Raw genomic sequence first — 16,655 nt, 5'->3', positions numbered from 1 at the left:
ATGATGCTGTCAAAGTTCTGCACTCAATAAGTCAGCAAATTTGGAAAACTCAGCAGTGGCCACAGGCCTGGAAAAGGTCCATTTTCATTCCAATCCCAAAGAAAGGCAATGCCAAAGAATGCTCAAGCTACTGCACAATTGCACTCATCTCACACGCTAGTAATGTTCAAAACTCTCCAAGCAAGGCTTCAGCAATATGTGAACCGTGAACTTCCAGATGTTCAAGCTGGTTTTGGAAAAGGCAGAGGAACCAGAGATCAAATTGCCAACATTCACTGGATCACTGAAAAAGCAAGAGAGTTCCAGAAAAACATCTACTTCTGCTTTATTGACTATGCCAAAGCCTTTGACTGTGTGGATCACCACAAACTGTGGAAAATTCTGAAAAAGATGAGAATACCAGACTACCTGACCTGCCTCTTGAGAAATCTGTATGCAGGTCAAGAAGCAAGTTAGAACTGGACATGGAACAACAGACTGGTTCCAAATTGGGAAAGGAGTACGTTAAGGCTGTATATTGTTACCCTGCTTATTTAACTTATATGCAGAGTACATCACGAGAAATGCTGCATTGGATGAAGCACAAGCTGGAATCAAGATTTCTGGGAGAAATATCAATAACCTCAGATATGCAGATGACACCACCTTTATGGCAGAAAGTGAAGAAGAACTAAAGAGCCTCTTGATGAAAGTGAAAGAGGAGAGTGAAAAAGCTGGCTTAAAGCTCAACATTCAGAAAACTAAGATCATGGCATCCAGTCCCTCACTTCATGGCAAACAGACGGGGAAACAGTGGAAACAGTGGCTGACTTTATTTTGGGTGGCTCCAAAATCATTGCAGATAGTAACTGCAGCCATGAAATTAAAAGACACTTACTCCTTGGAAGGAAAGTTATGACCAACCTAGACAGCACATTAAAAAGCAGAGACATTACTTTGCCAACAAAGGTCCGTCTAGTTAAGGCTATGGTTTTTCCAGTAGTCATGTATGGATGTGAGAGTTGGACTATAAAGAAAGCTGAGCGCCGAAGAATTGATGCTTTTGACATGTTGGAGAAGACTCTTGAAGGTCCCTTGTACTGCAAGGAGATCCAACCAGTCCATCCTAAAGGAGATCAGTCCTGGGTGTTCATTGGTGGGACTGATGTTGAAGCTGAAACTCCAATACTTTGGCCACCTGATGCGAAGAGCTGACTCATTTGAAAAGACCTTGATGCTGGGAAAGATTGAGGGCAGGAGGAGAAGGGGATGAGAGAGGATGAGATGGTTGGATGGTATCACCGACTCAATGGACATGAGTTTGGGTAAACTCTGGGAGTTGGTGATGGACAGGGAGGCCTGATGTGCTGCAGTTAAAGGGGTCACAAAGAGTTTGACATGACTGAGTAACTGAACTGAACTGAACTGAAAAAAGAGGGCATTGACCGAACAAGGAATGGCAAATGGCCACATCCTACCTAACAAACAATTTAAGCCTTGTTCATAGCTGCTGCCTAGGACCCTTTGGTAAGGAGGCTCCTGAAGCCACATTTGGGCTGAGCAGATAGAGCTGGAATTGGTGAGTGACATCTCCCATGAGCTTGGGAGGGTGATCAGCTGGGCAACCCAACACTTACGATGATTTGAGGTATCCGAGTGGGAGCCATTTCAATTTTGGTGACAGAATTTAAAAACCTCTGACTTCATGACTTTCTAACCAATTCACAGAATTTTCCTTAAAAATCCATATGGCCTATTTTCTGACATAAGACTGGAGATGCTGCTGTGTTTAACTACCACCTTAAATAGTTTTGTTACTATGGCATAGTACCAAGAACCTAGAAAGACTTTTGTTATTTAGAATGCTTCACTGAACAAGAGCTCACCCAGCACCAGGACTTGGGGGTGGAGTTTCCTAAGATCTTCCCACTCATTTTGCATGTGGCTTTGTCACCCATCCATCAAGAGTAAAGTCTACCCACTCCCCCCCGCCACACACACACACATCGAAGTTTTTCTGCATAGGCCTGTGGCTTCTCTGACTGAGAGAGTGTGATGGAAGTGACGTGCTGAGACTTGTGAGCCCGGGGAAGTGAAAAAGCCAGGCTGATCGTTACTCTGAAGTTATATAAAGTTTGGGGAAATCTTAGTGAAAGGTACACAGAATTGCTTGTACTATTTCTGCAAAGCTTTTATAAAGTCCAGAATTTTTTCAAAATTAGAAGTTAAATGAAAAATTTTTTGTTTCTTTTTTTCTTTTTTTTAAAGGAAGGCCTTTTTGCACTCTGATGCCGAAGGAGCCCAGACCTCCTGAGGCTGTCACACTGTGGGGCCCCAGTCAGCCTCACTGAGAGGCCATGTGGAGGGAGCTGGAGGGGGAAAGGACACCAGATGCATTTGGGTTTTTTTGTTTGTTTCCTTTTTGCATTTGAAAGAACAGTTTCTTGTTATAATGAAGCAGAAGTATAACATTTCACTGAAACTGAAACAATTGACAGAATACTACAAAACTTAAAACTTTCATGGGAAATTAAAAAAAAAAACTTTCATGGGAAATAAAAGGGTCAGATCAAGCCAGGAGGAGTGGAAAAGCCCAAACCTGAACTGCATACAGATGAAAAGAGTAACTTCTCAGCACGTGCATCACCTGACCCCTCCCAGCAGTGAGACAGCCACAGTCATGCTCCCACCCGCCTCTCCCTTCCAAAGAATCTGCCAAACCAAATAGCTTCTTCCTCTGTGATGCAGGTGTAAGCCAAACCAACAGTATCCCTTTCAGTTTTAGTTCAGTTGCTCAGTCGTTTCCGACTCTTTGCAACCCCATGAATTGCAGCACGCCAGGCCTCCCTGTCCATCACCAACTCCCAGAGTTTACTCAAACTCATGTCCATTGAGTCAGTGATGCCATCCAGCCATCTCATCCTCTGTCGTCCCCTTCTCCTGCCCCTAATCCCTCCCAGCATCAGCGTCTTTTCCAATGAGTCAACTCTTCGCATGAATATCCCTTTGGACAGCTATAAATATGAAAGCCAAGAAGGAAAGTTTGTAAATCCCATTCAAGGGTAGAAAGTACACAGACTCAACCCAGCACCCTCTAGGTTATCCTCTATGTTCTAGCCGCAGTGAGCAGAAACAAATCTTTCTGGCCAAGTTCTGCCCAAATTATATAATTTTTAATGGCAAGATTTAGGGTAATTTACTACATAGTAATGTGTATTACTGCAGGGAGATCCAACCAGTCCATCCTAAAGGAAATCAGTCCTGAATATTCATTGGAAGGACTGATGCTGAAGCTGAAACTCCAATACTTTGGCCACCTGATGCAGAGAGCTGACTCACTGGAAAAGACCCTGATGCTGGGAAAGATTGAAGGCAGGAGGAGAAGGGGATGACAGATGATGAGATGGTTGGATGGCATCACCAATGCGAATGGACATGATTTTGAGTAGGCTCTGGGAGTTGGTAATAGACAGGGAAGCCTGGCGTGCTGCAGTCCGTGGGGTTGCAAAGAGTCAGACGAGACTGAGCAACTGAACTGACTGACTACGTAGTAATAGACATTCAAAACATATGTCAAACTTCCACCTGAGGGAAAAAGCCTTAAATTCTGGTTTGGTAAGACCTGGCTTTCCAAATGGGTCTTTGAACCCAATCCTTGGGCTGATACAGCTCCTTGCCTAAGTGCTTTTGTCTACTGAGGTGCTTTTTATACAGCATCCCTACTCTTATTTCAATAAGAAATCTCCTTGCATATCTAAGAATATTATAAGATTCTTCTCCTCCCTTTCTTTTTGTAGCAAGGTTTTTGCTCCCTGTGTTGCCTCTGTTCCCTCAGTGACCCTTTTTCCTGTCTGTCTGGTCACCATCTATCATTTGGGGCCTTTACTCAGGTCTCTGAAGATCCTCTGTTGTTCGTTAATATTTAAGGCTGAGATTCTATTACTTGCAGTCTTATGAGTTTTGACTAACACAAATGGTGGAAATCTAAACTAAAACAGTAAGAGCAAGGTTGACTGCAGTCAGTCATTTAAGAGGTTCTTTAGAGAACATGAAACCTAACTGAATTTGCTGAGAGGAAGTGCTTTGAAAGAAGTCTGATTGGAGTGCAGCTGAAGCACCTAGGAGTGGTAAGTTCTACGGAAGGTGTGGGATTCAGGAGGGAAAGTTTCATGGAGATGCTGATATTCTGTTTGATCTCTCTGTAGGTTTGGGCAGAATGAGAATGAGGAGCAGGGAGTGAAGGGAGCAACATGGCTGGTTAGAGGCCATCCTCAGTGGTGACATCCTTAACTCCAAGCCAAGGTAGTTACTGGATGAGACATCTGATAGTCTAATAAGGGGGTGGGTGTATTTTTCACATGGGAGGGATGTGAAAAGCAAAGATTGGAGTGTGGTGGACCAACTGCCAAGAAGGCCACCAACAGTTCCTCTCACCCTGTATTCACATGCTGTTTCTCATAGTGTGTGCCAGCTTAGTCGCTCAGTCACATTCAACTCTGAAATCCTATGGACTGTGGCCCGCCAGGTTCCTCTGTCCATGGGATTCTCCAGGCAAGAATAATGGAGTGGGTTGCCGTTCCCCTCCTCCAGGGGATCTTCCTGACCCAGGGATCGAACCCCTGTCTCGTGCGTCTCCTGCACTGCAGACCGATTCCTTACCACACTGAGCCACCTAGGAAGCCCCTGTTCCTTCTAGTGAGATGAAGTCTGTTTTACACCAATGTTTGTAACAGCCATTTATTTATTATTCATAATAGTTCAAAAGCAAACATCCATCAACTTACGAAAGGATGAACAAAATATGGAATACCCATACAATATTATTTGGCAAAGGAGCACTGATACTTGCTACAACGTGGATGAACCTTGAAAACATTACACTCAGTAAAAGAAGCCAGTCATAAAAGACTACATATTACATGATTCAAAGTTCAGCACAGACAAATCTACAGAGACAGAAAATAAATTAATGGAGGAGGAGATTTAAGGATATGGGAAGTAATTGCTAAAGGATCTCTCTTCAGGGCAATGAAAATGTTCTGGAATTAGTGGTGATGGTCACACAACTCTGTGACTACACCAAAACCCAGGGACTGTACACTTGAAGTAGGATAACTGTATGATATGCGAATTGTATCTAAACAAAAAAGCAGAAGTGGGGGGAGATGGCATCTATTTCCCCTCCTACTGAACCTGGCCAGCCTTTGAGCAACAGGATACAGGGGGAGGCAGTGCCAGTTCTGGGCCTCACTATTAAAAGCCTGGCAGCTGCTACTTTCACACTCTTGAAGGACAGGGAGATGTGCAGAGAGAGGCCTCATGGAGGTAAGCAAGGTCTTAGTCATGTGAGTGAGGTCGTCTTGGACATTTCAGTTCCAGCCAGGCTGACAGCTGAATTAAGTCATGCAAGTGACCCCAGGAGATATCCCCTAAAGCCAACTCACTGAACCATGAGAAATAAAAAATCACTGTTGTTTTAAGCCACTGAGTTTCAGAGTGATATGTTATACAATAGTAACTGAAACACAACTTCTCTGAGCCTCATTTTCCACTGTAACATGGGACTAATGCCAGAGGGTCATTGTGACAATCACGTGAAGCTAACGCCAATGCAAGAAATATTAACTATTATTATTATTATTACAAATCATTCCTGGATACCCTTGACATACTGCAGGTGTGCTCCCCAGGAAAGCCTCATTCTCACAAACACCTGCTCCTTCTAATCATGTGGTTTCCAAAAAGCTGGTTTGCTGAGGAAAACAAAGGCTTAAAAAAAAACATTATCTGAGGAAATGAAATTTCAACTATAAACAGAGTACCAAAGAAGGGTCTGCTTAGATCAGTCATCTACCCACCTTCTTGTACATTCAACACATCTTTATTCAATCCTTACTAATTACCAAACATCAATTAATAATAGCTAAGACCCCCTCCAGCTCAGCTGGTAAAGAATCTGCCTGCAATGCAGGAGACCTGGGTTCGATCCCTGGGTTGGGAAGATACCCTGGAGAAGGGAAAGGCTGCCCACCCCAATATTCTGGCCTGGAGACTCCCATGGACTATCCATGGGATCGCAAAGAGTTAGTCACTCACGACTGAGCGACCCTAGAATAATTTCCACCTAGGTGGCTGTTAACAGAATAGACTACACACTAGAACTTCAGCTGAAAGATGGCATATGCAGCAGTAGATACATCTAAAATCATCCTGCCAGAGAAAAAAAAAAAAACCCTTTAAATTTCTGCAGAGCGCTCAAATTCTCGTGCTTAGAATATAGGCCCAAAGAATGATTCTGACTGAGGATCCCAGGAGTAACAGAGAAATAAATGAAACGGGTTCCCTAAAGGTGCGTCCCTTAGTGAGGGGGGTCAGAGGGTCCCATTCACAGAATCTGGAACCCCCAGAACCCAGGCTGAGAGAAGGACTTCACCATCTGACATTGCCTGCCAAGTCTGGTGCAGAATGGGTATAGACAATTAACAATACCCAGGCTGATGTCAGTGAGAAACCCTGTAGAGAAGGATGTTCAACAGCTTTCAACTGCATTTATGAAATCATGACAAATTGATAACACTGAACTAAAAGAACCTTTTAATCCTAAGAACAATTAAGATCCTATTTTTCCCTCAAAAATGCTGACATAATATTAACACTTAAATGACACCAAAGGTAAGAAAGAGGGCCAAACCTATGAATATTTTCTGCATGAGGGAACAAGGTCCACCGAGCCCAGGAAGCACTTATTCTAGACAAGCTCTGGAACGTTCCAATCCGCTGAATGCTACTTAAAATCAGTACAAACAATACAGGCCCGGAAATACTTGGAAGGGCCTGTATTGCTTCACAAATCTTTCAGCCGTAGGCCAGAAGGGCTCTGGTGACAGATACAACCTGGGGAGGCACTGGACTGAGTCTACTGTATAATACAAATGCTGGGCTGACTTTTTTTTTTATTGACATATATACTAAAGTGCACAGATATTGTGAGGCTTGAAAAATGTTTATACCCAGATTAAGATAAAAAAATACTCCTAATACCCAGAAGGTTCCCTGTGCCCTTCCCAGTCAATAACAACCCCCACCCTAGCCCCCAACTCCAGAACCACAGGTTAGTTTGGCTTAGTCTTGAATTGCACATAAACAGGTCTTTTCAGACTGCCTTCTTTCATTCATCACAGGGTTACCTTATTTTGAAACAGAAACCAAGAAACTGAGCTTTATTTTAGGAAATCCCCCTCTGATGTCACAGACCTGGAGGCCAACTATTCTGATTATACTGGTTGTACTTCCTGACCTCCTCCAAGCACATGTTGTAACACTTCAAAACAGAAACAGTACCTTGTATTGTAAAAATTTTCCTTCAAAATAAACTAAATCTTTTAAAGGTATTCAAATCTATTCAACCTTAATATAGCCTCTGACTTAATACCATAAAAGTGTAATCTTTCCCATACTGAGCCCACAACTCTTAAACCTATTTTTCTTCCTTGGTATCTATCCATTCTAAAGAACCCTCAAATTCTGAAATAAAAAGAACTTTCAAATCTGTTACCACTTTCTATTAGTAAGGGGTTAAACTATAAAATTTAATCTTAGAGGTTAAACTATTAAACCTTCGGGGTTAAACTATAAATTAACCTCAGAAAATCTCTGAGGCACCTTAAGGTTCTAAAATTCAGACGAATGTGGCAGTTCAGAAAAGACAGGAGAGGGACAACAGCAATAAGATACAGACAGGTACAGAGTCCACAGTTAACCTGTCAGGATTCAGATCTGGGCTCTGCCATTTCTAGCTGGGTGGCCTTGGGCAAGTCATTACTACACTCTGTGCCTCAATCACTTCACTGTAAAATGGGAATAACCTCGTAAGACTGTTGTAAGGATTAAATGTGAATGTATATAAAGCTCTTAGGAAAGCACTTGGCACATAATAAGCACTCAGTAAAAATGAGCTATATTCAAAAGCTGAAAGCTCTAACAGAGCAACTATTCTGCAAACCAAAAGGTTACAGAACAGTCACAGTAGTCACCCAGACATGTAGCACAGTGCTTCTCAAGATGTTTCCTTCCTAACCCTTCACAGACTGCTACTTTTTGTAAAATGCAAGATTACAGGCTTGAATGTCACAGCAATGTCAAACTGTTTTCAAGGTTTTTAGATGTTTACTCTCACTTTCTGTATTTACCTCATGGCAGCCTGATAGCTGCTCACAGACTGGCCCTTGTCTCCAGAGTAAACTTTGAGAAGCACTGTTCTAGCACACAAGAAGGACTACAAGCCTGCTGACAACTCAGCTAGCAGGTTACACAGAATTATGAAACCATATTAGTGAAGAAAACCAACCCCAATAGCAGGGGCAAGAGGATGACTTGAGGGTCAACAAGTTGAGAGATAAAATAATCCCAACAGGCTAAACTTGGAAAACAAAATTGGCTGCCAGAGCAAGAATCCAACTGCTACTTTGCCCCCAACTCACTGCTTGAGGAGGTGCCCTCAGAAAACATGTCGGCCAGGAAGTCATCTGCCCCACAAGGGGTCAACAGATGTGAAGGAAGGAAGCAGAAATGATTCAACTCTCCTGAGTTAGAAGCCAACCTATGTCACCAAGCTTTGGGAATGTTAACCACAGCACGCAAAGGCCAGAGTTTCTCCTCTGCCAAAGAAAACACGCAAACATTTCCTTTGGTGACGTGGGACTGCACACATGTGCACCCAGGGACACACATACAGTCGTCCCTCAGTGTCTGTGAGGACTTACTTGTTCTAGGACCCACATAATACCAAAACCTGTGGTGCCTTGAGTGCATTATATATAAATACTTTATATGAAAGGTATTTACATATAACCTACACATGTCCTTCTATATACTTTAAATCATTTATAGATTATTTATAACACCCAACACAATGTAAATGTTGTTTAAATAGTTGTAAATACAACATGAATGTTATGGAAGTAGTTTCTAGAGTGCAGCAAACTCAAGTTCTACTTTTTGGAAATTTCCAGAATTTCTTTCCCCAAATATTTTCAATCTGGTGGTTGGCTGAATTCATGGGTGCGGAACCCACAGATACGGAGGGCCGACTGTACACCCACCCCACTCACATCACAGTACCTGTGGTTTTAGGAGGCTCCTGAGGTCCGCCCTGCCAGCCGTACTGTGGGTATCCTTGGTAGGGATACCCGCCCTGAGGAGGTGGGTAGGGTCCCCCTGGAGGTCCTGGAGGGTAGACTCCAGGCCCCATCGGTTGTGATGGATAAGGGGGATACGGGGCCGTCGGACCAGGGCCCGGATACGGCGGAGGGTTCCCTTGGTTCATCAGGGACCTGCAGAGTACACCTAGGAGACAAACAGTGAAAGTTATTTGTTTTTAACCTGAGGAAATCATTAGAAAAAAACTGTAATCATGAGACAATTTACAAATTGCCTTAGAGATATCCTAAACCTCTTGCACATTTTCAGCTCTGCCCACTTTGTTTTCTTCTCACCACTGGCAAACGTCTTATGTATCTGATTGCTTTTTGTCTGCCTGCCTCACTAGACGACAGGCTGTGACAGCAGCAATCAAGCCAAGCAGCCATGCCAGCAGTGAGTGACCAGGGATGGGGTAAGGGTTGCTCCTGCCTGGGCACGGGTGGCCTGGTTGCTCTCCCCAGGCCCCAAGCTCTGCGCAGCTGAGCAGTGTGCTCGGCTGTCACTGTGCCAAGGGTAGAGCTATTTACAGAGGATGCCAAGCATCTTCTCTAACCATCCAGGCTCCCAGGACTCTGGAGGGCTCACCAGGAACCCCCACTGTTTTATAGTTCCTGTTCTGGGTGTTTTGCTTCTGTGAGGGAGGCCATTTCCTCCCAGCCCCCAGAGCCTTTTATCCATTTTCTTGGTTAGGCCTGAAGTCTGGAGGAGGTCAGCATCTCCTTTCTATCACCTCTGTAGCCCCTGAAGTGCATGATCAAGGACTTCCTGATTAAAAGCATTACTGAGGAATGCAAAGTCCGTACACTCTGGATGAATCTGATACTGTCATCTTGCTGCCTTGCACTGTCACCCCTCTCCTGTGCTGATATGTAACGTTTTACCTATCTAAGTTAATAAAGGAAACAGTCTCATGCTCAAAATTTAATAATTTCACCATTAATTCTTCATAATATGCAATCAATAAATTCATAAATGACTCTATAAAAGAGAACAGCTTCTTATAAAGTAATAAATACTTATTACTTTAAGTAATAAATTACTTTTCTTACTTATACATAAAGTAAGGCTCCCTAAAAAATATGGATTAAAAGAGTGGACTTTGTTGTCTGCCCACACAACAACCATACCCCCCTTCATAATAAGTCAGATTTCCAGTTACTGATCCATTCTTTCCTCCTGCAGTTCATGTGCTTCATAGGAAGCTCATTCCTTACCAGCTCCAGGGTAAACCCAGTCTAACCTAAGCCAATTCAGGTCACCCTTTCCTCTTTTCCATCAAGACTGATTCAAGGAATTTAGGACTAAGCCAATCACAAATGGCAACCCTTGGCCACTCAGATTATTTCTAAAGTGGTTTGATCAGTTAAAATCTTAGGGCTCTCCAAACACGCTCCCAAAAACTTCCTTTTGCCCTAACATAAGCAAACACATAGTCCAGCAAGGACATGGGCTACAAATTGCTGACAGCCAATCTTCAGCCCTGAGGGGGTCACCAGCCTTAAGATGAAGCAGGTACTTCAGAAAGGTATAGCAGAAAGAAGGAAAGAAATGGAATTCCGGATGACTTTATAATAGCTCATAAATCAGACTGAAACCCAACCTAACCTAAGCTACCTCTGTAGAATTTCCAGTGCTAGGAGCCAATAGTAAGGTAAGCTAAGGAACCCCTGAGTGACGTTCAAGCAAGCAGACATTTATGTAGTGCTGACTATGCCTGGCACTGGTCTAAGTAGTGGGGTATATAAATGAACATGGTTCAAATCCTTCCCTGGACAATGGGTTAAAAAGAGAAACATAAGGACGGTGTTTTTTAGAAAAGGTGGTAAATAGACTATTGGGCTGGAGTAGGGGCTTAAACCCAGTGGGACAAGGTGCAAGTGAGGAGACTGTCATTTGAAGGAGCTGATAATAAACTTAAACTTTGTAATAAGGAGTCAGAATGGCTGGAAGCTCTCTCCTTTGACCACATCTGCCTTCTGTCTCCCATTCTTCTTTTTCCAGGGGCCTAACAGGGATTCAGAAAAGAACGGGAGTTCTTTCCCCTCTTTGCTCTCTGGCCTACACCAACATGGCATCATACTCTGACCTGGGAATGACTTTCCCTTTAACCTAAGGCAATGGCTGGTGGTGACTAACACTGCAAACATCATGTGAATCTGAGCATACTTTACTGCTGACTACTTATGCATTTCCTCTCTCCTACCTGGAAGGCTGTGGTAAACCTAGTGAGCCCTGGTTAATACAGAAATCAGTCTTATTAATCCCCTATGGTTATTCCATTAGTTATTTTTTAAGTCACAGATGTAGAACACAGTCATCATAACTATTCTTTCCTAAAATTCAGTGTGTGTGTGTATGGGGGGTGGGGTCAGTGGGTATCCTCTGAATTGACTTAATTCCATCAAAACTGTAGTTTAATAAGTTCTTTAATCCAACAAGACCCTGTAATAATGATTGTTCTTTCTCTGAAGACACTGCCCTTCTAAAAACAATGAGCAGTGAAAAGGAAAAGAGAACAAAGTATTTAGAAATATCACAACCCCTCACACCTCAATGTTTCATGACTTTTCTTGATTGATTTCTGTGTATGTATTCCTCACTATTCCTGGGACCCTCAAAACTCTCAAACAAATGTTGTCTTCCCCTTTCTCCCTCAATCATGTTTCCCCCTCGTTTTTAGTACACATCTTTCTCCTTCTGCCTGAGAAATTGCTTGATGTCTGGGGTTGGGGGGAACCTCATGTGCTACTCAGAGGCACTTATAAAGAGGATAAACCAAACAATGCTCTACTGTCATGACCCAGCCCTTCCGCACACTCCGTCCCTGTGTTCCCAGAACACAATCATCTTAGGGCAATACGATCTGGATTTTCAGTGTCCTCCAGGCAGGAAAAAAATTCCAGTAAGAGAACAGCAAAAATCACAGAAACTCCATCTATATTGAGAGCAAAGATTCCAGAGCTGGCATCTGAAAAGCGAGAGTTCACCCAGTGGGAATCAATTGTTCCCAAGCTTGCACAGAAGCAAACCCAAGAAAGATTCCCTCACATTAACACAGTCTAGTACAAACCATTTAACATAACCAAAATATAAATGAGCTTTAAATTTAAGGTATGATACAAAACTTTAAAACATGAATTTTTCCCTTATAAATTTGGTCGGGTGAAATGTAAGCACTGCTATAGAAGACTGTGTTATACTGAAGATCAAATGTAAACAGTGGAAACTGTAGCATTAAGGACAATTCACAGCTCCAAAAGAAGACAGCTCATATCAAGCAGCAGCCAGGATCAATTAAGACTGCATTGGGGACCTCCCTGGTGGTCCAGTGGTTAAGACTCTGTGCCTCCAACACAGAGGACATGGGTTCAATTCCTGGTCAGGGAACTAAGATCCCACATGCCTGCAGGGCCAAAAAAAAAAAAAAAAAAGACTGCATTGAATCCATCTGAAAAAGAATTCAGAGTAATGACAGTAAATATGATCCAAGGTCTTGGAAAAAGAATGGAGGCACAGATCAAGAAGATATAAGAACTGTTTAACAAAGAGGTAGAAAATCTAAAGAATAAACAGAGATGAACAATAACTGAAATGAAAAACACACTAGAAAAAATCAATAGCAGAATAAATGAGGCAGAAGGATTGGCAAGTGAGCTGGAAGATAGAACAGTGTACAGTATTGCCATGGAGTTGAATAAAGAAAAAATAATGGAAAAAAACAGAGGATGGTCTCAGAGACCTCTGGGACAACCCTAAACACAATTTGCATTACAGGGGTCCCAGAAGGAAAAAGAAAGGACCTGAAAAAAGCATTTGAAGAGATAATAGCTGAAAACTACCCTATTATGGGAAACGAAACAGTCACACCCAAGTCCATGAAGCATAGAGAGTCCCAGGCAGAATAAACCCAAGGAAGAACATGCTGAGAGACACAGTAATCAAACTGACAGAAAATATTAATATATTATTGACTGGGAGACTTCTGCAGAAACTAATGCCTGTGGCTGGCAATTTCTTATGTAAGTGAATACTGAAATGTTTCCAGTCAATAATGCTTGGATAACAAAAGATATATTAATATGTCTTCAGTCATTAAGTTGTTAAAAGCAACAAGGGGAAAGCAAGGGGGGAATACAAGGGGGAAGTTCTCTGTTGGTCCAGTGGTTAGGATATGGCACTTTCACTGCCATATCCCAAAGTTCAAAGTTCAATCCCCAAAGTAAAATCCCATAAGCTGCACAGTTGAGAAACAAAACCAAAAAAAGAAACCATATGGAAGAATTCCCCTAAGGTCATCAGCTGATTTTTCACACAAACTCTGCAGGCCAGAAGGGAGTGGCACACTATATTTAAAGTGATGAAAGGGAAAAACCTACAACCAAGAATACTCCACCCAGCTGGACTCTCATTCAAATTTGATGCAGAAATCAAAAGTTTTACAGTCAAGCAAGAGCTAAGAGAACTCAGCATGAGCAGACCAACTTTCCAACAAACGCTAAAGGAACTTCTCTAGGTGGAAAAGAAAAGGCCAAACTAGAAACAGGAAAATTATGAATGGAAAAGCTCACCAGCAAAGCAAACATATAGTAAAGGTAGGAAATCATACACATACAAATATGATATCAAAACCTGCAATCATAAGAAGAGGAAAGCACAATGCAGGATATTGAAAATGCATTTGAAATTAAAAGACCAGCAACTTAAAACAGTTTATATATAGACCACTGTATCAAAACTTCATGGAAACCACAAACCCAAAATCCACAATAGATGGAAAAAAAAAAAAAAAAACCCCACAAAGAAAAGAAATCCAAAACAACACTAAAGTTAGTTATCAAATCACAAGAGACAAGAACAAAAGAGGAAAAAAGACTTACAAAAACAAATCTAAAGCAATTAACAAAATGGCAATAAGAACATACATACTGATAATTACCTTAAATATAAATGGATTAAATGTTCCAACAGAAGACAGAGACTGTCTGTCTTAAAAAAGACAAGACCTATTTTTCTCTCCCTACAGAGAGACCCAATTCAGATCTAGGGATGCATACAGACTGAAAGTGAGGGAACGGAAATCTCCATGCAAATGGAAATCAAAAGAAATGTGGTGTGTCAATACCCAGAGCAGACAAAATAGACTTTAAAATGAAGACTGTTAAAGAGACAAAGAAGAACACTACATAATGATCAAGGGTTCAATTCAAGAACAAGATATAACAACTGTAAATATATATGCACCCAACATAGGAGCATCTCAACATTTAAGATAAATACTAACCACCATAAAAGGAGGAAATAACAGTAACACAATAATAGTGAGGGACTTAAAGACCCCATTTTCATCAAAGGACAGATCATACAGACAGAAAATTAAAAAGGAAACACAGGTCTTAAATGACACATTAGACTACAAGGACTTAACTGATATTTATAGAACATTCCATCCCCAAAACAGGTGGATACACATTCTTTTCAAGTGCACATGGTACATACTCCAGGAATGATCACATGTTGGGCCACAAAGCAAGTCTCAGTAAATTTAAGAAAATTTAAAATCATATTAAACATCTTATCCATGAGATTAGAAATGCTACGAGATTAGAAATCAATTACAGGGAAAAAACTGTAAAAAACACAGACACGTGGAAGCTAAACACTGTTACTAAACCCATGGATCACCAATGAAATCAAGGAGGAAATTAAAAAAAAAAATCTGTAGACAAACAACAGTGAAAACACAACAACCTAAAACCTATGGGATGCAACAAAGTAGTTCTAGAAGTAGAGAGAAGTTTGTAGCAATACAATCTTACCTCAGGAAACAAGAAAAATATCAACCAACCTAACCTGACATCTAAAGCAACTAGAGAAAGAACAACAAACAAAACCCAAAGTTAATAAAAGGAAAGAAATCATAAAGATTAGAGCAGAAATAAATGAAATAGACAGGGGAAAAAAAAACAATGTGAAACAATCAATGAAACTAAAATCTGGTTCTCTGAAAAGATAAAATTGATAAACCTTTAGTAAGATTCATCAGGAAAAAAGGGAGAGTGCTCAAAACAATAAAATTAGAAATGAAAAAGATGTTACAACTGACACCACAAAAATACAAACGCTCATAAGAGACTACTACATGCCAATGAAACTATATGCCAATAAAATGGACAACCTAGAAGAAATGGACAAATTCTTAGAAAGGTACAACCTTGCAGAACTGAACCAAGAAGAAACAGAAAGTATGAAAAGATCAACCACAAGTACTGAAACTATGATTTAAAACTTGCAACAAACAAAAGTCTAGGACCAGATGGCTTCACAGGCAAATTCTATCAAACATTTAGAGAAAATTGTACATCTATCCTTATGAAACCATTCCAAAAAAATTTCAGAGAAAGGAACACTCCTTAATTCATCCTATGAGGCCACCATCACCCTGCTACTAAAACCTGACAAAGATACTACAAAAATAGAAAATTAGAGGCCAGTATCACTGACGAACATAAATGCAAAAATACTCAACAAAATACTAGCAAATCAAATTCAACAATATATTAAAAAGCTCATACATCATAATCAAGTGGAATTTATCCTATGGATGCAAAGATTCTTTAATATACACAAACCAATCAATGTGATACACCATCAACAAACTGAAGAATAAATATCATATGATCATATCAATAGATGCAGAACAACTTTATGACAAAATTCAACATCCATTTATGATAAAACTCTCCAGAAAGTGGGCATAGAGGGAACTTACCTCAACATAATAAAGGCCATATATGACAAACCCACAGCTAACATCACACTCAATGGTGAAAAGCTGAAAGCATTTTCTCTAAGATCAGGAACAACAGAAGGATGTCCACTCTTGTCACTGTTACTCAACACAGTGTTGGAAGTCCTAGCCATGGCAATCAGAGGAGAAAAAGAAATAAAAGGAATTTAAACTGCAGAAGAAGTAAAATTTTCACTGTTTACAGATGGCATGATACTATACATAAAAAATCCTAAAGATGCTACTGGATAACTACTAGAGTTCATCAATGAACTTGGTAACATTGTAGGATACAAAATTAACACACAGCAATCTGTTGCATTTCTCTACACTAACAATGAAAGAGAAATTAAAGAAACAACCCCATTTTCCATTTCATCAAAAGAATGAAATACCTAGTAATAAACCTGCCTAAGGAGACAAAAGACCTATACCCTGAAAACCGTAAGACACTGATGAAAGAAATCGAAGATAACACAAACAGATGGAAAGAAATACCACATTCTTAGATTAGAAGAATCAATATTGTCAAAATGACTATAATATTCAAAGCAATCTACAGATTCAATGCAATCCCTATTAAATTACCAGCGGCATTTTTCACATAACTAGAACAAAACATTTAAAAATTTTTATGGAGACACAAAAGACTCTGAATAGTCAAAGCAATCTTGAGGAAGAAAAATGA

At 40.8% G+C, this 16,655-nt stretch overlaps 1 protein-coding gene across 1 annotated transcript in view; it reads right to left on the bottom strand.

The window, feature by feature from the left end:
• CYSTM1 (cysteine rich transmembrane module containing 1) overlaps positions 1–16,655 on the bottom strand; it is a 55,814-nt gene that overhangs the window by 21,920 nt on the left and 17,239 nt on the right. Inside the window, exon 2 of the mRNA XM_043912950.1 lies at positions 9,100–9,324. Within this exon, the coding sequence (XP_043768885.1) occupies positions 9,100–9,304 (205 nt within the window). The 5' untranslated portion in view covers positions 9,305–9,324. The remainder of the gene's footprint in view (positions 1–9,099; positions 9,325–16,655) is intronic.

This window comes from Cervus elaphus, chromosome 9 (assembly GCF_910594005.1).
Source record: "Cervus elaphus chromosome 9, mCerEla1.1, whole genome shotgun sequence".
In the NCBI taxonomy this organism is placed as follows: domain Eukaryota; kingdom Metazoa; phylum Chordata; class Mammalia; order Artiodactyla; family Cervidae; genus Cervus; species Cervus elaphus.
This window is presented reverse-complemented; position numbering and strand designations above follow the sequence as displayed.